The sequence below is a fragment of the Astatotilapia calliptera genome, chromosome 5 (assembly GCF_964374335.1).
Source record: "Astatotilapia calliptera chromosome 5, fAstCal68.1, whole genome shotgun sequence".
Lineage (NCBI taxonomy): Eukaryota > Metazoa > Chordata > Actinopteri > Cichliformes > Cichlidae > Astatotilapia > Astatotilapia calliptera.
The window spans coordinates 19,065,213-19,089,394 of record NC_137426.1 but is presented as its reverse complement, the minus strand read 5'-3'; the positions used below and the strand labels follow the sequence as shown (position 1 = coordinate 19,089,394).

General features: G+C 41.1%; 2 protein-coding genes across 9 annotated transcripts; one reads left to right on the top strand and one right to left on the bottom strand.

Moving 5' to 3' along the window:
* Positions 1–1,776: 1,776 nt before the first annotated feature.
* Positions 1,777–10,573, bottom strand: bap1 (BRCA1 associated deubiquitinase 1). 3 transcript variants are annotated; one of them, XM_080301266.1, is made up of 17 exons: positions 10,494–10,573; positions 9,682–9,711; positions 9,533–9,587; positions 9,307–9,439; positions 7,817–7,936; positions 7,567–7,628; positions 7,304–7,446; positions 6,896–6,974; positions 6,675–6,798; positions 6,167–6,308; positions 5,892–6,067; positions 4,911–5,044; positions 4,330–4,793; positions 3,971–4,203; positions 3,696–3,788; positions 2,928–3,000; positions 1,777–2,578 (listed from the first exon to the last, which is right to left on the bottom strand). In XM_080301266.1, the coding sequence occupies exons 4-17, from the start codon at positions 9,322–9,324 to the stop codon at positions 2,445–2,447; spliced, it is 1,995 nt and encodes a 664-aa protein (XP_080157392.1). In that variant the 5' UTR covers positions 9,325–9,439; positions 9,533–9,587; positions 9,682–9,711; positions 10,494–10,573; the 3' UTR covers positions 1,777–2,444. The 3 variants fall into 3 exon arrangements, with proteins under 3 accessions (XP_080157392.1, XP_026023582.1, XP_026023584.1); XM_026167797.2 differs by lacking the exon at positions 10,494–10,573 and adding an exon at positions 9,974–10,192; XM_026167799.2 differs by lacking the exon at positions 10,494–10,573 and adding an exon at positions 9,974–10,192 and having other exon boundaries at positions 3,971–4,200.
* On the top strand, positions 10,194–23,616 carry rad54l2 (RAD54 like 2). Of its 6 annotated transcripts, none has more exons than XM_080301264.1 (22): positions 10,194–10,450; positions 12,592–12,790; positions 12,939–13,242; positions 13,330–13,466; positions 13,563–13,706; positions 13,804–14,036; positions 14,160–14,342; positions 14,479–14,612; positions 14,687–14,883; positions 15,310–15,652; positions 15,760–15,937; positions 16,106–16,336; positions 16,446–16,564; positions 16,816–16,934; positions 17,214–17,313; positions 17,413–17,618; positions 18,019–18,194; positions 19,564–19,760; positions 20,055–20,233; positions 20,309–20,398; positions 20,481–20,576; positions 21,591–23,616. In XM_080301264.1, exons 2-22 carry the CDS (start codon positions 12,643–12,645, stop codon positions 22,595–22,597), a joined length of 4,521 nt encoding a protein of 1,506 aa, XP_080157390.1. In that variant the 5' UTR covers positions 10,194–10,450; positions 12,592–12,642; the 3' UTR covers positions 22,598–23,616. The 6 variants fall into 6 exon arrangements, with proteins under 6 accessions (XP_080157390.1, XP_026023581.2, XP_026023580.2 ...); XM_026167796.2 differs by lacking the exon at positions 10,194–10,450 and adding an exon at positions 10,590–10,749 and having other exon boundaries at positions 13,566–13,706; positions 20,484–20,576; XM_026167795.2 differs by lacking the exon at positions 10,194–10,450 and adding an exon at positions 10,590–10,749 and having other exon boundaries at positions 13,566–13,706.
* The last annotated feature ends 566 nt before the right edge of the window (positions 23,617–24,182 follow it).

The window sequence follows — 24,182 nt, the reverse complement described above, 5'->3', positions numbered from 1 at the left end:
CTTATAACATGTGAACTTGTTTGTTATCTTGGTCTTTTGTGATGTTTGGGATTGTGGTTTGTTGGACACAAAAAGGAAAATGAAAAGATCATTAAAATAATTCATTGTTGCACCTAAAGGAGTAAAAACCAGGGCCAGAGTGCACCTCCATCTCTGTGTTAAGAGATAATAGGGTAATAGCACCATCAGCAAAGAATGATGTCACACAGTGTACTGCAATCATAGCTTTCCTGTTCTGCACTATGGTAGTGCTGCAGTCACTCCTGCATGTTAGTGCATCTCCATCCACTGGCCCTCCTTGCATTTAAAAAGAGACAAGAGGGAGCATAGAAGGAAGAGGCAGATTAGAGAATGTAGCCCAGTCAAACAACTCTTATGTATTTATAAGCTCTTCTGCTGTCTTGCTGCTTTCTGTTTGTTGTCACTGAGGACTTTTTGGAGTCCCCAGTGACATGAATAAATATGAAAAGTCCTACATTTATTTTAGTAAATGTAAAACTGTGCTTCATCTAAGATATAAAAATGCATGAATAACACTTAAAAAATGAGAGTTTTACTACAGATCCAGTAGAGGTGAGTGTAATTTTATAAAAACCAACCCCCAAAAAGCATACTTCCATACGAATCGTCTGTTATTTATAATTTTCTGTTAACGGTAAACATGACTATGACAACAGAAGGACATCTATTCATATAATGTCTATCATGTTTTGTGTTTACTGTGAAGAAGCTGGTTGCAGTTCTAAGTCTATGTCTCTGTAGCAAATCATCAGTGACATAACACACCGCAGCATGGATTTACTTAACTCAAACATCTGCTGCACTCAAAATGTGTGGCCGAGGGGTGTTTTTTTTTTCTTTAAAACCCACTCCCACATAGGTTACTGTGTGCTTGCTTCTCTGCTCTGCCATGAAGCCAGTGTTTATCACAAAGAGGCTCAAACATGTCCTAAGGTAAAGCCAGACAGCAGCTGAAAAACAAAATGAAACACAAACTAACATAAAATACCTGTCATGTTAAGACTGACAGTTTTACTTATGGGTGTAGCTCATGTTTTATAGATCAAAGACTGCTCACTGACTGCGATCATGAAAAACGAATGTATTTCATTTCATATGGGGTAAAATAGAAAATGTAGCTTTGAAGTGCAACAAAAAACTGTGGAAGAACACTGAGCTTGTTTGAGCAAAGACAAAATACTGATGCAACAAGGCTGACATTAAATATTTATATGAATAGAAATTTACATCTCAGACACTGTGCCACAACATAGTCTGACTGCAGTAAATCAAAAGTTCTATTCTGAATAGCTGTATTTAAAGCACAGTGTAGAATAATGGTGGGGATATAGCTACTGCAGGTGGGGTGTGGGTGACCACATGAAAAATGATGCCATTGTGCTGACCTTTATTTCACTGTAATTCAACCTGGATTATTTTCATTCATTTTTTTATGTTTGAAAAAAAAATGTGTGGGACCTGAGCCATTTGTCAGATTTTGAAGTGGGTCACACCACAAAAGGTTTGAGAACCACTGGTCCAAAGACAGATCTGCAAGGTCCCGCTCATCCCTGAATGATTGCTCTCCCTAGTGTGCATCGGCTGCCACTACAGTGCATTTACCTTTGTCTGATAATTACTACCACTTTAACACCTTTCTTTATTGTAGTATGAATTGGTGAGCACAAAGAACTCACCTCAGTATATAGGCAAGCCAATAAACAGATACGCCTCCAAAGAGACACTTTAATCTTTGCTAAAATGACAATAACTTAATTTCCTTTTTTAAATTTTTATTATTTGCAGGACAAACTGTACATATATATCCAGAGACCCTCGATTGAAAAAGACATTCCAGTGAAGAGAAAAACGTGATGAATCAGTCTGTGAGTGACTGTGCCATTGAGGTCTTAACTGTCCATATATATTACAATGATTACAAGTCTATTTTTTATGTTATATAGTGAAGTTGCTACACTGGATATGCTGAAGTGCTGAGAATGACTAAAACATAGGCTTTATTGTCCAAACATTCAATACTTTAAATACTTCATTGGCACTGTGAAAACGTCAAAGAGGGATACAACTGAGGAAATGCTGACTTGTTGTTACAAAAGTTTAGTGATATATAGAATTTTATAGAAATACAGAAGAAAACCATTTATTGTACTGACCACACAAAACTGTAGAGAATTTAAAAAAAAAAAAAAAGCATCCAGCTTCACTTGGGACATGCCCTTTTTTTTTTCCCCAGAGGCTGCATATAGCAATGGCACAGGTGGAAAATGTTACATTAAGTCTAAAATAGCATGTACAAATATGATAAAAGAAATTAACAAAAACGCAGCAATAACCTGCCTTCAGGAGAATGTTTCAGGAGTGAAGCCCCGCCCCCAATCCCATGGTGATTGCTTGCTGCTCTCAGAAGTTATGATTGTTCGTGTTTACTGGCGTTTGGCTTTATAAGGTCGGGAACGTTTCCTTCTATCGGGCTTCCTCTGTTTGTGCAAGCGGCCAATGCTCACTCCCTGCCGACGACGCACAGATATGTTCTGCTCCACAAGGCTAGCCAACATGCCTGCACAGGAATACCAGCAAAAGTTACAAAAATACCAACACGGCGCTTGTGTTTTGTTTGTTTGTGTAGAAAAATGTGTACTTCTGATTGAATGGGCACACAACTGAGTGCTTCTCATTTTGTTCTCTCATTCCTAAGATTCTTATTCTTAGTAAATACAGAAAAATGACTGACACTTTATATGAAGACATTCATAAATGTGGTAGGATTTAACTTGTACACAGTACTAGTGACCACTGAGAATTTATGGAATATAAATGAAATCTCAAGAGTTCCTAAAGGCTGGTTTAGACAGGAAGGGAAAAGGAATGAAAGATAAACTGTGATGGAATATGGCGATCAGCTTTACCTTCTTGGGCCAGCATTGATATAAAGGTGCAGATAAATTCATCATAATTGTGGGTTCTTCTTTGATCATCGATCTGAACACATGGAGGTAAAAAGAGAGAGAGATTTGATTATAATTGTATGTTTTTAAAAATGAGTCAAATAAATGATGTTAAATTTCTGTGAAAAAGTCTTCAACCACCCCTGATTTGTATTAGATTTTGCTAAGAAAATGGTAAAGCAGTGCAGTGTTTTACTGAAGCATGTGCAGAATGCATGGAAATACAGTATATACAGTAAAAATTTTTCAACACGCCCTGAACTCTTAGGCAGTTTTCTTGTAATGTCATGTTAAAAAAAAAAAAACCAAAAAAAAAAACTGAAGCTCTTGTCAATTAGAAGCTTTCCAGATGGTAATACATGGTGGATGAAAAGCTAAAAGGTACTTTTAGATATGCTACACACTACTTTTAGCTACAGATGACTACAGACACTAACTGTTTAACCTTCCTCTTTAGCATTTTTCATAGATTCACCCAAAGAAATTTGAATTAATGATGTGTTTTTGTGACAGGCTGCTAGTAAAGAAAAGTTGTTTACTATGTTTACACACAACACTGGATCATCCTTTGAGTTAGATGCCTTTTTATGCTTGAATGATTCATAGGTCAGTGTTAAGTGGCTTAAAAAATGAAAAGAAAAAGCACAAGCTTTTTTTGGCTTATTTGAAGCAACATATGAACAAAGGGGCAGTCTGAGACTTGTCACAGAACTGAAAACAAAAACCTACTTTGTATTTCTTCCTCTTTTCCACCTCTTCCTTTAGATGCACCTCATAATTGGCAATGTCAGCCTCTACACACTTGAGCAGTGCAAGCAGCTCCTGCAAAAGACAGAAAAATAAGACACTTTGTGTGTTCTAACATACGTGACTGGCAACGGCTCATTAATTGTCAGCACAAGCAAAAAGAAAAGTACTGTGACATAAAGATAAGTTGCGGGGGTTGATAAACATGAGTAACAGTGTACACAGTGGAATAAATCCTGGTGATTTTATGGACTTACTTTGGGTGAATACTTATCCCCAAGAGGCTTGCTGTCTGCAGGAGTTTCCACGGTGTTGAGCCTTTCCTTGCCTGGTTTCACCTCAGCTCTATCTGTGCTCCCTTCTTCCTTCTTCACCTCTGCAGACGGTCCCTCATCTCCTCCTTTCACGCCTTCCTTTCCGTCTGCCTGCTCTTTGTCTTTCAACTTCTCAGGAGTGCTGGGCCTCTTTGTGCCATCAGCAGCCGAATCTGCTGTACAGGTGACACATGTGTTTACTTCCATGTCTAAAATTATTTACATACTTGAACTGAAAGGATTACCTGACAGAGGCTTTTAAACTACCTAATGTAAAGTCATTAATGACCCTGTCTACTCACCAGATGGAGGGAGAGTATAGATGGTTCCATCCTCCTGTAGATGTAGCAGGGCCACACTGACAGAGGGGCCGAGCTCCCGTACGGCACGGTTATGTCTGGAGTCGAGCCTCAGCATCTCATCTTCTCCAAACAGCACGCGAGACAGATGGGAAGCGACCGGACTGGATGGGCGTGTGGCAGCCTGGGAGCGAGCCGGAGAGCGCAAGGGGGAGTTAAAGGCGCTGCCAATCTCAGAGGCTGTATCAGTGCTCTCGTTGCTGGGTGTGGGGGAAGGTTGTGAAGCAGATGTGATGCAAATGCCCCCGGTGCGACCCTCAGTGCGGACAGACAGAGGTGTATTCAGGGCATCTTTTCTTTGAGCCTCCTTTTTTAGTTTCTCAGCCAAAACACTGAGGGCAATCTGGCTCTCCATTCCAGTCGCAACCCGTCCCGTCCTCGAGCGTAGGCTTGCCTTCCGCCTAAACCTAAAAAGAAAGAGTGACATTTACAAACACAGATTAAAAGAGCTTTAGCTTCAGGTCGGATCACAACAGGAAAAATAAAACAAAATCATCCGCCAGAAACAAATCTCCAATACTTGCCTGCTGGATGTCCCTGCAGAGCCAGTCATCTCTTCCTCCTCCTCATCATAGTCATCTTCATCATCTGAGTAAGGGGGTTGAGGAGGGCCTGGCATCCGAGAGCGTCCGACACCAGCCGCAAGATCTTCCTCCTCCTGTCAACCAGAGTGTTTAATAAAGTGCCACAAAATTAGCCCCGCTCCCCCTTTTTTTTTTCTTTTTCTAAGAATGTTTTTAAAGGAAATGTAAAGGCCCTAAAATAAAATCTGTAAAGTGAGTTAAAAGTTTAAGTGCAGAGCTAGCATGTTTTTAAATAGCAGCAGCTTTTTAAATAAGGCCCAGTGTGCCGGACACACGACACTTTAGAGAGTGCAGGATGCAGAGAAGCAAGAAAAGAGAGAAAGCTTTACATAATTTGGCATAATATAGTTTCCATAATATTCGCCACCTAACTCTTGACTCTACTGCATGAAACAGCTAAATTGGAACCATTTCTATAAGCATCCACATAAACTGCTACATAATTCACATTTCAAGGGAAAAGGACAATAAACATTTAAAAAAAAAAAAAATCCAAGTTACCCTTTACCTTATAACGGCAAAGTGTGTAAACTGTGTGTCACTGTGATCTCATTGTTTGCTTGTTTTTTGTCACATATTTGAATAAACTCAACGTCTCTGAGGCTTAAATCAGTGGCCGGACAAAAAAAACAAAAAACAAAAACCCAAAACAGTCATACATTACAATAAAAATATCTAAAATGGCCACATAGATGATGGCTGTTCATTCCGTCTTCTTCTCCTTTCAGCTGCTCCCTTTAGATTTCCCACCAGCAGATCATCTGCCTCCATCTCACCCTATCCAAAGCATCCTCCTCTGTCACACCAACCCTCTACACATCCTCGGTCTCTACGTGAACCTTCTCTGTGGTCTTCCTCTTTTCTGTGCTAAAAAAAACGAAAATGCTAATTAGCTAAACACTTCTCTGACCCACTTCTTACCTGCATTGGAGACTTGGCATAGTTGTGGTTGTCCAGAAAGGCGGGCAGACGTTGAACAATGGGATTGGAACTAGTGACTTGCTGGGAACCTCCTCCGGTGGGGACTGGTGGTTTTCCCATGACCTTAGTGTTTCCTGACGAGCTAGTGGTGTCCTTGGACTGAACCCCTGAGTCGTCTGTTGTATATTTATGCTTCGGTTTAAAGTTTGAGCCGACTACACATTTTAAAGGAATAAATTAGAATGAAATAGCAGAAAGAGAGCCGACCGCTTTACCTGAAGATGCGTGTTCACCTCCTTGGGATGTAACTGGGTCTGCATCTGCTTCTTTCTTGACTGTGACGCTGCTTTCATCTGGAGAGGAAGAGCCTTGCTGCTTCTTGTCATGGACAAGCTCGGGCTGGGTGAGCCGGATCATCTGATTGGTGCGACAACATATTTTAATTGCATTCTCAAAAGAAAAAACAAAAACAAAAAAAGTCCATACATTTATTTTATGCGGGCTCTTCTTTTGGAGATCTTCCTCCCATTACAGCGGGAGGGTAACCAGATTTTTGGGTCTCAATCTGTAGTATTGCACAGTACCTTACGGTATAAGGCAGCTATAGTTTACTGTACACCGATGCTGTAAAATTAAAATTAAACATTTCAGCCCCATGCATTTCTTTTAAAATTTTCCCTTGGACAATAAAAAAAAAACAAAAAAAACTTGAAGGCTAATATGCTCTCAGTTAATTGGACTTTGGGGATTGTAATTGGCCTGCAATCAAACTCAATTCCTGACCTTCTGTAGACCCTCCAGCACAGTCTGTCGATTTCGTTTTAATATTTCCAGCTTGGACTCGTACTTCATTCTGCGGTCAGGCACCACTGCCATCAGGTTAAAGCGGATATCATGGTATGGTTCGCTGAAAAAAAAGCAGTGCAGCAGCATAATAATGAAGCCTTAAGGGTGACTGTAAAGCTAAAGCACAGCTACTTGAAGCTAACTGATTTAGGACTCACCCAGCAGTGGCCAGTCCAATCCTCTCCATAATAACACGCCGTGCCTTATCAGTCCATTCCTCCTCCTCACCCCAGGGTCCTGAAATATTGTGGTGGGTTATAGTTCATTTAAACAGCAATTTCCATAAAGTGAGTGCTCAACAACAGCATGGTTCAGTTCAGTTTAAAAAAAAAAAAAAAACTTCCATACGGAGAAATTAAAGGAGAGTCAATTTGTTTTGTTTGCATGATTACTTCAGAAAAGGCACTGCTTTATTTAAGACGCCAAGAACTCTCGGTCAGTGTTTGCATTTAGCATAGACTCTCAAACAACCAATGAGGTTATCCCGGAATTCAGACTCTTTAATGGATTAAAATAAATAAATAAAAAATAGAATAATGAAAGAAAAAAAGTCTCCCGAGTCTCACCGTGGTCAATGGGATAAGCCTTGAGCCCATCAAGCTCAAAGAGGCGGTCTTTGATGGGCACATAGCTAACAAAGTGGAAGGCTTCCATGGTCCGCACTGCACTGATCCCGTTCTGTTTTTCTGGCAAGTGCCTAGGCTCCGGTCTCCATAGAAACACGGAAAGAAAGCTTGAGAAACTGACGAATGCACAAAGCTTGACATCTCCCACAGTGTGGCAGACCAATCACAGAAGATTTGAGAAGGAATCACTGACTGAAACCAACCTGGCATGGCTGTTATGTGCTCTAGCAAGCTCTGGGGCATTTCCTATTGCATAACCTTTGCTCTGAAATATACATAATTGAGAGTTACACATGACGATACGGAAGAAGCAGTTCACTGTTGACAGAAACGTAAAAAGCATGTTTAGGTTACCTTAATTAATACATCCCCCACAGTAACCACAGTAAGCTACTTATATGATTTTTTTTTTGAATGAATAGAAAGGGCCAGTGAGTGAGAGGGACAACTTACTTCTGGACTAAAGCCTTTTGTAAAAGCTTTCATGCGACTAAGGGTGGTGCCAAGCTCAACTCCACTGCAGTTCAGAAGAACACTCAGCAAAGCATGGGTGGCGCATGAATTCGGTATCAGCTAGATATAAAAGTGACAACAAGCACACATGTAAAATTAGACCACCTTATTCTTTTTTTATTTTATAGTAACATATGAAAGTGTAGATGTGGATTTTAAAGGGCTGGAATCTAAATGTGTTAAAGGGCTTCTTTTGTTTTGGGTCACTTGTGATTGAATCCAGTTTTGAAGTTCAGTTTTTCTGTTCTGTGGTTTTGTAAGCATGTTATTTACAGGGTACTTAACAAAATTACATTTTTTAACAAATGATAAAATCTTTAGTTGATTAACAGCATTTGATCAAAAGAACAAAGATATAAAATATACAGAAAATATTTTAGTTAACTTTTTTAAAATTAAATACTAAACACAGCGAGCAGGCCTAACATTATGACTCTCTGGCTAGTATAGCATTGGCTCCCTGACCCCCTGAAAGTGTGCTGTGCTATCTGGCACAGAGATGGCCTCAAACCAAGGTTAGTGGTACATGTCAACGTAACATCCACATGAATGGCAGGACCAAAGGTTTCCCAGCAGAACATTGCTTAACACATTACACTGCGTCTGCTGGCTTCTCCCTATCCAGACATCCACATTATGTAAAAGAAAACATGGTTGGACAAAGCTCCCTTCCTCCATTGCTCTGTGGTCTAGTTCTGATGCTCTTATGTCCATTGTTGGCACTTTCAGTGATGGGAAAGAGTAAGCATGGCTACCCTGACTATTCTGCGGCTATGCAGGCTTTGTTTTGGAGATGCCCTGACCCAGTCATCTAGCGATCACAATTTGGTTCCTGTAAAACTCACTCAAATCCTTGTGCTTGCCTATTTTCCTGATTCTAACAAATCAACAATGGGGACAAAATGTTCACCTGCTCCCTAATAAATCCCACAAACTAACAGGTGCCATAATGAAAAATAATCATTGTTCGCATGATCTCTCAGTGGTCATAATGTTATGCCTGATCGGTGTACATCTACATATTATCTATTATATAAAAAATGCAAATAATGCAATTTATGACCCAAACTTTGTTCGAGCACTAAGTTATATCCAGCTTTAATTAGCATTAACAAAAATAATTCTTTTAGTCAACTGCACAAAAAAAGTTCATTTTTACAAGTTTACAGAAAATGTATGCTATTTGTCCTGGTTTTTGTAACTTAAATGAATAAAAATTAAATGACAAAAATTAAATAATTTTTAGTTACACACACACACACACACACACACACACACACACAATATACATTAATTTTGCTCACCTGTGAGAAAGAACTAGTCTAGTTAGAGAGTGGGCAAACTTTATAGCTTGACACCTCATACGGAATTTAAAACAAGCCTAACAGCTTTAAATGTTGTCATAATACTACTACGAGAAAAGCACTCACCTGATGAGCAAAAAACATATCATTTACAATTTCCTCATCAATGACTGACGTTTCATCCACCAGTGTATTAACTTTCCTCCTGGATCTACGTTCCTCAATCCACTTGAAGAGGAAGATAAAGCCATAGACTGGGCTGAAAAATATAAATATAAAATACATGAATCCATTTAGACAGTTTGAGTGCTAAACCCAGATTTGCCCCGAATGATCCCCCAAAATCACAGACCTCTGACATTTGCTTTGGAGATCATAGATTTCCTCCACCTGTACCCCCTTGACACCTACGAAATAGAAACACAAGGAAATAGCATGATTTGTTTTAGGAGGACTCCACAGATCTACTGGTATTCACTGAAAACCAGCACAGCTACTCACCGAAATCTTCCACCAGCAGAGTGAACAGTCCTGCAATTATAAAGCATTTAAGGTTCAATAACGAAAAATAAAAACAGACAACACATGCCACTTTCACTGCTATCCTCTCTCTCTATATTCAATGTTTCGCCCGTCTTTACTGACATGACCATCTTGCACAACACAAAGCCTATTGGCATCCTACTTGCAAAGGTTTTAAACTCGTATTAGTTCATTGAAAAGCTAAATTGTGCCTCTGGCTTCATGTGGGAGCTAACGTTAGCTAGCTACGCGGTCCGTCGAAATTGCTCACCCGGATCGCTCTCGAGCTCTAGCCACCCTTTATTCATATTTGCATCTATGGGCAGCAGACTAATATCTAAGAGGTTCTCCAGTCCATGTCAGAACGTAGGGTGGAAATCTTAGCCGTATCCATTAACAAATCCGCTGTGTAGAGTCCCTAGGTAAACACAATAGAAAGAAGCCTCCTACATAATACGCGAACAAGAAACGACGGTTCGTCGCGAAAAACAGTCCGACTGGCAACTTCCTGAGCGAGAGCAACGACGAGCGGTCAACCAGGCATGGCGATAACGTCTAACATAACATAACCCATAAAAACTACACATAGAATTGTATAAATATCAGCGAGTTTGATGCTATGATTTAAACCATGAAACCTTCGGGGAAACAACCAGGTCCCTGATTATAATAGTAGCGACTATAAAACCGCGACGTTTGTCCAAAAGCAGCAGTAGAGGACCAAAATTTGGGGGGGGGCATCTTTAATGTGAGTACAATAAACAGAACTATGGTTACATTAATAAGCTTACTGTAATGCGTAATATCCTAACCCAAAACTGCAAGTAAGAACGGACACCACGACCCCTGGGAAATCCGGCTAGTTAGTCGGAACGCAAGTTAGAGTAGTCTCTACGGGGACAGTATTTATGGTCACACTGGAAAAAATTGGAAATTAGCAACGTTTTATCAGTGCATTTACACAATTACCGTGCTTATTTGATTGAGTAATAGTTATATGCACTAACATACTGGCGTCTTAAACAGCACAGTGTCCGCTTATATAAGGTAAGCTCAAGTTTACGTTTAAATGACGCGTCTTAGTTAGCCGAGTGTGTTAGCTTTGCTCTAACATGAGTTAGCATTAGCTGCTGGGACGTTACACCTACACAGTATTAGATCGCTATCTCGCCCGAACAGAGCAGTCGGTTCTGCAAAAAAAGCCGCTGCTCTTCCAGCACAAGTCACAGATGGGTCTCAGCCCGTCCCACCTCTGCCGCTCATGGGCCGTGGAGGTTACCGCTGACCCTCGGGGGCTGAAAATGCGTTTGTTGTTGTGTAATTAGCTAGCACATTGGTCTGCTAACATAGCCGACAAACAGTAACATTTTTTGTGGATGCAGTAATGCAGCCCAACAATAAGCCGTCTGACGACAGGTGCTTGATGTTAATCTTTTAAAAGAAAAATGCATAACATCTTACAGAGGTGGCTGCAAGCTGTCGCCATCCCGGGCTTAGAAGCCTTTTGGAAAGAGGGGGAGGGGGTTCGGGGTTTTTCTCCCGTGTGAATGAATACTCGTATTAATTTCATCTATGGACCCGGAAGGTAATAAAACAAGAAATACGAAAGCTGAAAACGAAGTATATAAGAACTGAACCTAATTTCTGTCCTTCAGACAGACTGTAAACGCTAAACTTGTGAAGTTCTCCGGTATCAGACATCAGGTCTGCAGCCTTGACTTCACCTAGTGAACACGTTTTTTGTTTTTTTTGTTTCTTTTTTTATTTTTTGCAGAACTTAATAACAGCTTCATTATCATTGAACATGTACCGCGCTGTCCTCTAATTGTTGACGATCATTGTACGATTGAGTCTTTTAAAAACGTTTAATGTAGTTATGGCTTTTGGATAAAAGACGCACAAAACAAAATCAAACCTTTGTTTTTTATGTCCTGAAACGTCTGGGCTGCAGTTCAAACTGAATGTGTCAACAACGGGATGCCTTTTTTGTGATGCTCTGGGTTTTGTTTTTTTGTTTTTGTTTTTTTTAGTTGATGTTAAGTATAAACCTCTTTTAGAGAAGGGAGACCCTTTGGAAAGCTTTCCTCTCTACCGCTGTGCAGCTAACCACACACAGTCACAGTATAATGAAATTTATAAAAGTATAATGCATAATGAAAGGACACAAGTTTTGGGATGAGGCAAACTTATTGCAGGATTATTTAAAAGAATTCAGATTTCTGTCTTAGATTTTGAAACAGTTGAATGTGTCCTTTTTATGGCCTATTTCTCCTTTGAATAGTGTTTATTGCTCTATCATTGCAAGATTATGAGATGGAGAGAGGAACAAATCCAGGTTAAGTAAAGAGGAACCACAACTCAATGGCAAATAAGTTTTTTTTACACTGTTTTAACAATATTTACTGTAAAAACATGTAAAGGTCTCTGTAAAATACATAGCTGCTCTTGGTTTGTAAATATATGTCTCAAAGTGCACAGCACTGTGAAAAAGTACTTTCCATCTTTCTGATTTTGTTTTTTTTCCCCATTCTTCTTTGTAGAATTGTTTTAATTCAGCACAGTGGAGGGTTTTTGATCATAAACAGCCTGTTTAAGGTGATACCAAAGCATATCGGTCTGCTTTAAAATAGTTTTTCACACAGGGCAGGTAGGTTTGGATAGCTTTCTTTCTTTAATAAAAGCATTTTGAATTTACTTTGGTTAATATATATATTTTTTGGATTATCTGAAACATGTATGCAAAAATCAGGAAGGGGATAAATACTTTTTCATGTCACTGTACATTCCACATGTTCTGGTTCCAACAATGCAGGGGATTTCTTTTTTCTTTTTTTGCTAACTTATCACCTTTGTTGTAATGTAAAGATTGGATGTGCCTCATTATTGCAGGGCTCCTGATGAAGGTGTGCAGGTAATACTTTGAGAGCCCCGTAAGACGCCATGTCTGAAGAGGCAATTTCAGAAAGTGACCTGGAGGCCAGCCTTAACAGTGAAGAGGAGTATTTAGAAAATGAGGAAGAGGAAGACAATGAAGACATGGAGGAAGATGAGGATGAAAATGATGGAGATGATGAAGACGACAGTGTTGGTATGTGACAAATTAACTTTGTGCTTTTACCTCTTAATATTCAGATTCATTTCAGGCATCAAATTCAGCAGTTTTGTTCTCTTAAGCCAAAGATCTGTAGCAAATATTAACTAGTATTCAACTTCATTACTGGCTGCTCCCTTGTTAGATCGACCTGCGAGTGCCCAGAGCCGGACAGAAACGGGTCAGGATGACAGGGACTCCACCTCAGCTACCTCCGGAGAGCCTTCTTCCGAGCCTCCATCTCAGCCTGCATCCCGCCCATCCTCCAGGGCCCCTTCCAGACCTGCCTCTCGTTCTCCAACAAGCCCAGAGAACTCGAGCAAGAGTGGGCCGCCTTCCAGCAAAACAAAGAAACAGAAAGCCTCTAAACTGAACAAATCCTCAAAGTCTCTGAAAGGCTCCAAACCTTCAAAGCCATCTAAGCCTGCACACATGAGGAAGAATATCAGGTACAATTATGTTTCTATTATTTCTAGATATATTTCCTAATAAATCTTTGCTTGTGTGTAACCAGAAAGTTTTCTCTGTGCTTATAGAAAGCTGCTGAAAGAGGATCAGCTAGAGGCTGGAACCAAGGCTGCTCAGCAGGAAGAGATGGAGAGGCGGAAACGTCTGGAGCAGCAGAGGAAGGACTTTCCTACACCAGCTCCAGCTGTCCCTGACTCTCAACTAGGTGACTTTCTAAGACTGAATTGTAAACAGTATTTCAGTTTGGCAGCTTTCATAATACTCAGTTTCTAAGTTTCCCATTCCCTTTCCATCTTTCCAGCAGTGGAGACTGCTTCAATTTTAGGAGAAGTGTCTCACTTAGTCCCTGGTCTCCTGAGCAAGCAGGATGTGATCTGTCTGGACAGCAGTGGTGAAGAAGATGAAAAAGCGGAGCCAACGTTGCCCGGACTTCCCATTAGAGATGGTGAGATTGATGATAGTTCTGTGCAGTTGTAATTTCTTATTTCCAAGTTAATTTCGATGATACTAACCCAATGTTTACTTCACCAATGACTTCACAGATGTAATTGAGCTCAGTTCTGGGGACGAAGACGCCCTGCAGATAAGCAGTGAGTCGGCTGATGAAGATCCTGATGGTGCCCATGGGACAGAGGAGAGCAGTGGAGCACACATCAACGATGATCTGAACCTGCCTGATGTTCAAGGTCGAGTGCTGGTTAATATCAATCACCCTGCAGAGGAGAAAGACATTTTCCTGGCCCCACAGCTGGCCAGGGCTGTCAAACCTCATCAGGTATAGCTGCCATCTCATACAGCTCATATGCTTGCAGAGCATAAATCTTTGGTAACATTAAAAAAAAAAAATCATAGTCCAGCTTGTTTTATTGCTTAACCTTTTCTTTTCTTCATCTCTAAGATCGGGGGAATCCGGTTTCTCTATGATAACCTCATTGAGTCTCTGGAGCGCTATAATACCAGCAGTGGCTTTGGCTGCATCCTTGCTCACAGCATGGGGCTGGGCAAAACATTGCAAGTCATTTCCTTTATTGACATCCTGCTGAGGAACACTGAGGCCCACACTGTGCTTGCTATTGTCCCTGTGAGTAATCAGTGTATACGGGGTTTAAAAAAAAAAAAAAAAAGTAGTTATGTAAGTTGCACATTAATGTTTCCTGAAATAACAGTTATGTTAGGATTAAAGTAACATTCCACATTTTTTGTTTCCTTCATACAAGGTGAACACACTTCAGAACTGGCTAACAGAGTTTAATCTCTGGCTCCCACCTCAAGAAGCCCTCCCCCCTGACACCAACCCCACATTCGTCACTGGCCGCACATTCAAAGTTCACATTCTCAATGATGAGCACAAGTATGTAACTTAGTGATTTGTGTGCACTGTGAAATATTTGAGCTGTTTAATCATGTTGACTATGTGACCTGCAGAACAACGCTGGCCAGGGCCAAGGTTGTGGAGGAGTGGTCTAGAGATGGAGGTGTGTTGCTCATGGGTTATGAAATGTACCGGTTGCTGTCCATGAAGAAGAGCTTTGTGATGGGCAAGAAGAGGAAATCAAAGAAGCCCGCCGGACCAATCATCATTGACCTGGATGAAGAAGACAGACAGCAAGAGCTCATGAAAAGTAAGTACAAGTATAAGGAGCCGTTGGAAACTATACAAACATCTATGTAGATGTTCCTTGTCACTCTAACACTGTTTGAGTCATTGAATTGGACCTTATGACCATGATCTGTTAATTGTACCCGCGGCTATACAAGGAGTCATATTGTACTACTTAATGTTACTTAGCACAAGTTCTCAGGTATCTGTGACTGTGCACAGCACCCATACAGTGAGTGAACGTGCCTTTCTACCCATGCTTGTTAACATTAGCTGATAACTTAGCACTCCCTCATCTTATCTAAATAAGTCACTTAAAGCTCAGAAAAAACTTATGGCAGCAGCGATAAAGCTAAAGCCGAGACTTCTAAACGAGCCAGTGACATGCTTCCATCTTTTGTATGCAGTTTACACTTTCATCTGTTTAATTTTCATCCTTTTTCTTCAGGTATTGAGAAGGCCATAGCACGGCCCGGCCCAGACGTAGTGATCTGTGATGAGGGCCATCGCATTAAGAACTACCACGCCAGCACATCCCAAGCCCTAAAGAACATCCGGTCCAGACGCAGGGTAGTTCTGACAGGTTACCCCTTGCAGAACAACCTTATCGAATACTGGTGCATGGTGGACTTTGTCAGACCTGACTTTTTAGGCACACGCCAGGAGTTCAGCAACATGTTTGAGCGTCCAATCCTAAATGGTCAGTGTGTGGACAGCACTCCTCAAGATGTTCGCTTGATGCGCTACCGTAGTCACGTGTTGCATAGCCTGTTGGAGGGCTTTGTCCAGCGGTAAGCTTTCAGTCAGGCTCAGAAATTGAACATTGTGAAAACGAAGCATACTAATATGGAAGTTGCTTACCTCACCACGTTCACGGGAGTGCTTTTTTTGTTTGCAGACGAGGTCACGATGTGTTGCGAGACCAGCTTCCCACGAAAGAGGAGCATGTGATCCTGGTACGGCTCTCCCCCATTCAGAGGGCACTCTATACAGAGTTTATGAAACGCTTTCGAGAAGCAGGGAACACAGGCTGGCTCGGCCTCAATCCACTCAAAGCTTTCTGTGTTTGCTGCAAGGTAAGACTATGGATTTTTTATTTTATTTTATTTTTTTACTAAAACCCCTGTTTACATTGGGGAGCTTTTCTTTTTTTTCTTCTTCTTCATCTTATCTGAGTTGCTAAGTCCTGTGTCGTCGTCGTCGTCGTCATCATCATCATCATCATCATCATCTTCTCCATCTAGATCTGGAATCACCCAGACGTCCTCTATGAAGCCCTGCAGAAAGAGAATCAGGCCAACGAGCAGGACCTGGACCTCGATGACATCACTTCAGCTAGCAACCCTCGCTGCCCTGCACCCGGTGCTGGCCTCAAATCCAAAGTAGCAGACTCAAGCAACAGTAAAGTCAACAGCACTCTGCCACCACTCAATTCCTCTCAGGACAGAGCCAATCAAGTCATCACATATGAATGGGTATGTCACGAACATAGAGCTTGGCATGACATTTTTAGTGTCACTGTTTAACAAACACACAGTTTAAAATATGCCAGCAGCATGCCTAAAGGTTTGTTCTATACTTTAGGCAAAGGACATAATGTCCAACTATCAGACAGGAGTTCTGGAGAACTCTGCCAAGATGGTTCTGCTCTTCCATTTGATTGATGAGAGTGTGAGGAGAAGAGACAAGATTTTGGTCTTTAGGTAAGTCCTCTGCCCCATGCACAGGGCATTAAAGACAAATCCACCAATAAGAAGCTTATAGAAGACACTGACTGCAGTTTGCCTAATTAACCTCATTTTTCTAGGTTTTCTGCGTCTTTTCAGGTTACTTTAACAATTACCCCACATTCTGAACTTTCTTGAAAACAAACCAATTACTGGTCATAGCCATAAAAGTAAGCACACTTACTTTGCTTAGCCCTTACAATCTGTTTTTGCTGTATTTCCATTAGCCAAAGCTTGTCCACCTTGACGGTCATTGAAGACTTCTTATCAAAGAGACCCATGCCGCAGGGCATTGCCTGCACTGATGGCCAGAGCCAGAACTGGGTTCGCAACCTCAATTACTACAGTGAGTCATCCAATCTGTGCCCTCTGCAGAAAATGCGCTCTTCAACACTGAAACCTCAAAGTTGTGATTGCCTTTATTGATTTGGTGTCCCTGGCTGCAGTTTCTATAGTATTGGATTCCTCCACTCATTATATTCTTTTGTGGAGAAGACAATGTATTCTATAGGAATTTGATGAAAATGTTCCTAAACTCAGTATCTCTTCTTCACTTCACAAGTTAAAGTGTGTTCAGGTGTTTCACTGTAAAGAGATGCTATACCCCTGCTTTGTGTGTCTGCAGGACTGGATGGAAGTACATCTGCCTCAGAAAGGGAGCGGCTTATTAATCAGTTTAATGATCCAGAAAACAGCTCAACACGGGTCTTCCTGCTTTCTACCAGGTATAAATCTCTGCATTCGCTTCATTTTTTTCTCTCTCACCTTTTCTCATTAATTATTTATTTAACATTTATTTGTTATTCTTTTTTTGTGTATTTCAGAGCAGGCTGTTTGGGGGTAAATTTGATTGGCGCAAATCGCGTCGTCGTGTTTGATGCATCGTGGAACCCCTGTCACGATGCCCAGGCTGTGTGTAGGGTTTACCGATATGGTCAGAGAAAGCCCTGCCACATTTACCGCCTCGTCTGTGACTTTACCTTGGAGAAAAAGATCTACGACAGACAAGTCTCCAAACAGGGCATGTCGGGTAAGGGATTTCTTAATCTGAACAAGAGCTGTTAATCGTTACAGTGGACAGGTACTTCACTTGAGCCCTTATAAAAGCTCTGGTCTTGCCCCAGTTACACAGACCTAGAGACCAAGTAGCAACCATATACTGAAATGTGTGTTCCCTGACTGGTTGGAGTGTGCTTGTTGGTACTTGGTGTGAAATTGATCCCCAAAGCCAGAGTTACACAGGCCTAGAGACTGAGCAGTGATCTAGTGATAGCAACGGGTTACTGGCAGTTGCTACCAAGGCACTGGTTGCAACAAGGTGTATGGTGCTGCACCAAAAATTTTCTTGCCATTGCTTTGCTTTGTTGCTTTGTTACTAACATCGACTGGTATTTCTCAAATGCTGAAACTTTGTTTCTGTGCCTTTAAAGACCGTGTGGTTGATGACCTGAACCCAGTGCTTAACTTTACTCGTAAGGAGGTGGAGTCGCTGCTGCACTTCGTTGAGGAGGAGCCTGAAGCTGAGAAAATCCTTCTAGAATCCCTGGCAGTATATGAGCCAGTGATATCTCAAGCTTGTCAGCTTTATCCACGTCTCATCTCCAAGGTACTGTTGCAATAAAGTTGTTACTTATATTCCACAGACTCAAAAGCACCTCCTATTTCAAAGTACAGTAGGAGGTGTAGTTAGTGGAATGTTGTGCTATGATATATTAAAAGATAACTGTCAAATTTTCAGATTTTGCTATTGCTTAACTCATTCACTGCCAGCCATTTTCAAATCAGGTAACTCCCCACTGCCAGGGTTTTTGAGCATTTTTACTCATTTTTGAAGAGCCACAGAAAACTGTGTGTTATGATCATATAAACGCTGAACCTACCAAAATGAAGAACAGACTCTCTTCTTACATCCAAAAAAAAAGCTTGTTTCTACCATTTTCCATTCTTTAGTAATCAGCTGTAGAAGAGAGGTGGGTTCCACCAAAAATGCCTGTTTTGACCAAAAAAAGGGAGAAAACGAGCTTTTTGTGAAAAATACATTTCAAGCAGAAAAGTGCCTTTGACACTAATATTTCTTGCTTTGTGACACCTCTAACATATAAAATAGTTTTTCACTTCTATAAAACAGAAATAACACTGAGAAAGTTTATGTTGTATCAAAACAATTTATTTACAAATATATGAAAAAATAAAATTCACTGACAAGCTGCCCGAGGTTGTATTCTGGCCCCTCCCATTGAAAAACGTAATTGACGTCTATAGACGTCAATGGCAGTGAATGAGTTAAGTAAGAATATTTAAAAAAAAAAAGAAAAGGGGGGGGGAAAAGCACCTCCTATTTCAAAGTACGGTAGGAGGTGTAGTTAGTGGAATGTTGTGCTATGATATATTAAAAGATAACTGTCAAATTTTCAGATTTTGCTATTGCTTAAGTAAGAATATTAAAAAAAAAAAAAAAGAAAAGGGGGGGGGGGAAGCAGTGGTTCTTTTTCTTATAAGCTGACTGTAAGTCCAATAAAAGCTCCCAACAAGAATTAGTTGCCAGCCAGCTCTCCTGCTGAGTTACAGCTGAACCACTGAAGAGCAAAGTCTTAACTGTGCGGTGAATGAGTAAGCAAAAGAAAAATCCATCCATCCATTAATTTTCTTAACTTCTTTACCAGTTCAGTGTCATATGGGGTCTGAAACCCTATCCCAGCTGTCATAGGACGAGAGACAAGGTACACCCAGTTTATCGCTGGGCAAATACAAGTTGGGATAGACAACCATTCATGATCACATTCACACTTATGGCCAATTTAGATCACTAGTTGACCTAATAACTCCTGATACTGTGTAAGGAGGCCATTTTTAAAAAAACATGGTACTCAGAGAGTCCTGACTGACTGCCGAGCGTGTGTGGCATGTGAGAGAGCTGCCTCTTCATGAAATGCGGCATCGCTGATATTTGATTCAGTTTCAATTAATTTCAACAGCTACCTTTCCACCACGAGTCTCTGCTGGTGGACCGGAAAGAGTCGAAATTGACCAAAGCAGAGAAGAGAGCTGCTAAGAAGAGCTACGAGGATGAGAAACGAGCCTCTGTACCTTATTCCCGTCCATCATATGCCCCCTATTACCCAACCAGTGATTATCCGCTCACAAACATACCAGCATTTACCCAGCGTGGATGGTGAGTGCAAGTCTACAGTGTTTTGTTTTGCATTCATTGAATGTTAGTTTTTGATTTTCTTTTGAAGTCATTACTACACTAAGTATCTTGCATAATATAATTTAAAAAATCACTCCAGGTTCGGCAAAGTCTGAAAAAAATGGTAGCTTTGATTGCCTCTTTTTTTTTTAAATTCTACCTGCGTTTCTCATCTCTTTCTAATGAATTTCCAAACTACAAACAGTGTGTGTGTGTGTGTGTGTGTGTGTGTTCATGTTCAAGTTCATCTAATAAGTTCAGCCTTCATATTTGCAGGCGTCCCATGACACGGCCAGATGACAAGCCCGTGGCAAGTGTCAGGCCAATTCAGTCAACACCAATACCCATGATGCCTCGCCAGGTCGGCATGGGCATGGTTGGCTCTTCCGGCAGTCTCCCTGTCAACTTTCTCCAGAAAGCCGGTGTTTACGTGCAGAGGATTGTCACCACAACAGGTTATTATGATGTTTAAATCACAATAAATAAATAAATGATCAGATATTACATCCGCCATTTGTCTGGATTCACAGATATAGTGATCCCAGGAGCCAACAGCTCAACAGATGTTCAAGCTCGAATCAGCGCAGGAGAGAGCATCCATGTTATCAGAGGATCTAAAGGTTGGTTCAGTGCTGTGTTAAGAACTCTGTGCATACAAACACTCATTTAAAAGTCTCTCTTCACTTACTCTTTTCTGCAAAGCAGGTACCTACATCAGAACAAACGATGGACGAATATTTGCCATTCGATCTGGAAAGATCAGTCGACCTGTAGCCGGGGGTTCTGCTGCTTCAAGAGGTAGGGGTTTTCCTCTTCATTCAGATGTTTTGTCTCATTCATAAGACAAGTATTTCTTATCTGATTAATCAGTGGAATAATCAGTAGAACACTTGATTTCTAAAATAATCGATAGCTGCAGTCTTACACTTAATCAAATTTAGATATTTCTCTTCCGGTCTGTAATGCTGTTTATCCATCCAAGTTGGGTACATCAGACACAAGGCCCAGGGAACAAGGCCAGAATTGACCTGGCAGGGACTCCAGTCTGGCCCACCTGATGTGATTGGAGCATCTAAAGGAGGGCATAAATATTGGACTTTTAACAGTATTGTTATATAGCATTTCCTACGGATAAAGACCTCCCACATGGCTATTCATGGCCTCCTGAGAACCGAGGAAACGACTAACTTTCAGTTGGCTGGTTCTCAGAAGGATAGTACACCAAAGTAATTGAATAATAAATGAATAAATAATTTTAGATGACAGTGAAAAACTGGAACTTTTCTATCTACAATAGAAAATGTAGTTTTGTTTTGCTTAGTTTTTTTGTTTTTTTTACAAAGTGTAGTTAATGTGCAGTTAAACTTCCTTAGTCTGATGGAAAAGGGAGTTTCTTTGGTCTTGCCGACTTAATATCAAAGTGGGTTGTATGTGGCCCTCGATGTAAAACAAGTTTGACATCCCTGATCCAAGTCATTTAGGTAAGACGGAGAGTATGTAGGACCTACTTTCTTTTTGGATGTATGTCTTTGATTCTTTGAGGACCACATTTCATCTTGTTCCATTATATTTAAGAGAAGTTGGACAAACTGGGGAACTGTAGAAAAAAAGGTGAATTTGATTTGAGGGTGAACTGTCCCATTAATCAGTGATCACATTTGTGCAATGCACTACATTAAGTTTTTTAACAAGATTTTCAACTTATAACTTTGTCATTTTCTTTTCAGGATTGACCTTTCAAAATTAAATTCCCCAAAGACGGGAACCCTGTATAAGACCCCTGACATGTCTGCATTTCTGTCTTCTCTACAGACTCCCAGGGTTCGGGGATCCGACCACTCAGTAATGGCTGTTCTTCCCCTGTGGATCAAAACCAACGTTCCCCCAACGACGAGCAGCGACCCTCTTCTCCCTTAGGCACGGAGATCCTCAGAGAGCTCAGCCATTACACCTCATCCACAGGCGACGCTGCTGCTGCTGGAGCAGGGAACGATTTGACGTCGCCGTCAGACATGTCATCTGTGCCGTCGGGAGATGGAAATGCTTCACAAAACTTTCAGGCCCGCGATCTCAGTAGGCTCGGTGACGACCTTCTGAGTTCATCTTTAGAGATGCGAGGCACCAAACGCAAGAGTACTGAAAGTCAGGGAAACGCACAAATGGGAGACAAATGTACTTCTGCTGCAGCTCATTTCCCTGCACTTTCAGGTGGGCTCAGTTTTCCTCCAGTGGGTCTGAACTCATCCCTACTTGGGAACCTTGGTCACATGAGTCACCCACTTCTAATGGCTGGTAGTGGTGGATCATCATTCCTACAAACACCAGGACAAACACTGGCTGACCTACAGACCATATTTCCCTCTGCAGGCACAGACCTACTGAGACAACCTGCCACAGGGAACGGGCACCTTCCCACCCCCTCCTCTTCCTCTCTGTCCACTATTTTCTCCTCTGCCTCTACGACCATTCCTATGTCATCTACATCCTCAGCAACAACTTCTTCCTCCCTACCATCTGGTTCTCTGCCTCGGTACTTGATGAACCCCAACATGGCTGGCCTGCTTTCACCAAGGTTCCCCCTCACCTTCAGTCAGCCATTGCTCTCTGAGCCGAGGTTGTTCTCCACGCCTCTTCTCTCAGGGTCAGGGGGGTTTTCTGCACCCAACTCCAGCTCGGCTACATCCAGCTTCCTGTCCCACTTCAACAATCCCACTTCCAGCCTGTTGGGGGCAGCTCTGACCCAACCAGACAGACATCAAAGTACAGAGAACGGCGGTGACAGTTCAGATGATGATGTTATTGAGGTGACAGGACAGTAAGTCAGGAGTCTCAGAAAGTGCTGGCAAGGCAGTTACACACATACACACCTGTTTAACCTAAAGTGCATTAGGAATGGGAATATTTAAATCTTTTATGCAACTAAATCAACGAAATTCTGTTGTACCCCCCAAAGTTGCGTGCTATTTTCTGAATTTGCTCTCAGAATGCAAATGAAGAGAAAAAAGTGCAACTTGATTAGATTGAAATGCATAAATAATAAAACGTCTCAGGAAGGATTTATGTTAATCCTGAACCTCTTAAATAGAACGAAGTTACCTGCTTTGACTTTATTTGGCAGTGTTTCACTTATGACCGAGCAAACAGTGGAACTGAATTCCCATTTCTAATGATGTCATTAAATGTCACACATCAGGACGCACACAAACAGCTCATACCTTATTGACTTTCCAGAGTCAAGAGTTACAAAATCCTCATGCTGACTGTCCCAAGTTGTTGAGCTGGAGCAGCAGAGCAGTGGGAACAGACCTTTGTCATACAGGGACCAGCCGAATCTTTCAGGGAGGCAAAACAGCCTCTTTGTGCTACGTTTTAAAGCAAGGCTATGCCTGCAGTTTTCTTTCCTCTGACTTCAAATGAAAGTGATTTGAAACTTTTTTTTTTTCATGGCCAGTTTCTTATTAAAAAGTGTAACAAAACTGGAACGCTACATGCCACAATAATGAGTAACACACAGTAGCTAATGGGTGGAGGGGATTGTGAAAATCCCCAATATATTGAGAGATGATTCTTCAAGGCTCACCTTTAACAACAGGAATTTTAGGCTTTCAAGCATATTTTAGTCTTTAGCAGTTTGATAGACATTGTAGCTCCCCTGTTAAAGGATATGTGTGATACTATAATTGAACATGTTGATACTTTGTAAATAAACAGTCATTATCATTGTTTATATTGCAAGTCAATACTGTGCAGTGTGTAGATTTTGGTCGTAAGGAAATGGTTTATTAATACGGTGACAGTCATCATGATAAACCCACCCTGAGGATGCTGGGGAAGCAAATTTCTGTTTAACTTTGTATTTTTTTTTCCCTTAAAATTAAAGTGAATGTACTATCATGCTAGCCTTTGATAACACAGGGGCAGGGACATGGATTTGGACTGTGTTCTTTCATTTTTAGCCTTAAATAGACACAAAGGGGTCTTCAGTCTTAGCATTTATCTTATTTTTTACAAATCCGTCCTACTGACATTTAGACCCTCGGCGCAAAACTCAAAATACAAATTTAAGGTAGATTTTGACTGGAAGCCAAAAGGAGCTCAAACCAAGGTTTAATGTTGCTAGCTTATTCGCAGAAGCCTGTCATTTCTCCTCCATTGCAGTTCTTACTGAAGTGTCCCCACCATTTAATTCACGACTACTCAGTGAGCTTACACAACATGTAATCTCAGCTGCAGTAACTGTATTAGGGTTTTTCTTTCTGAGAACAAACGTTACCTGAGCTATAGAAACCATTGCATTCATGCAGCCTGAGAGCATCAAAATGTCGCTAACGTAGCCACCAACCATCAAACTAGATGTAACTACCCTTTCGGTACAACCGCCTGTGACTGTGGCAGAACCGGGTC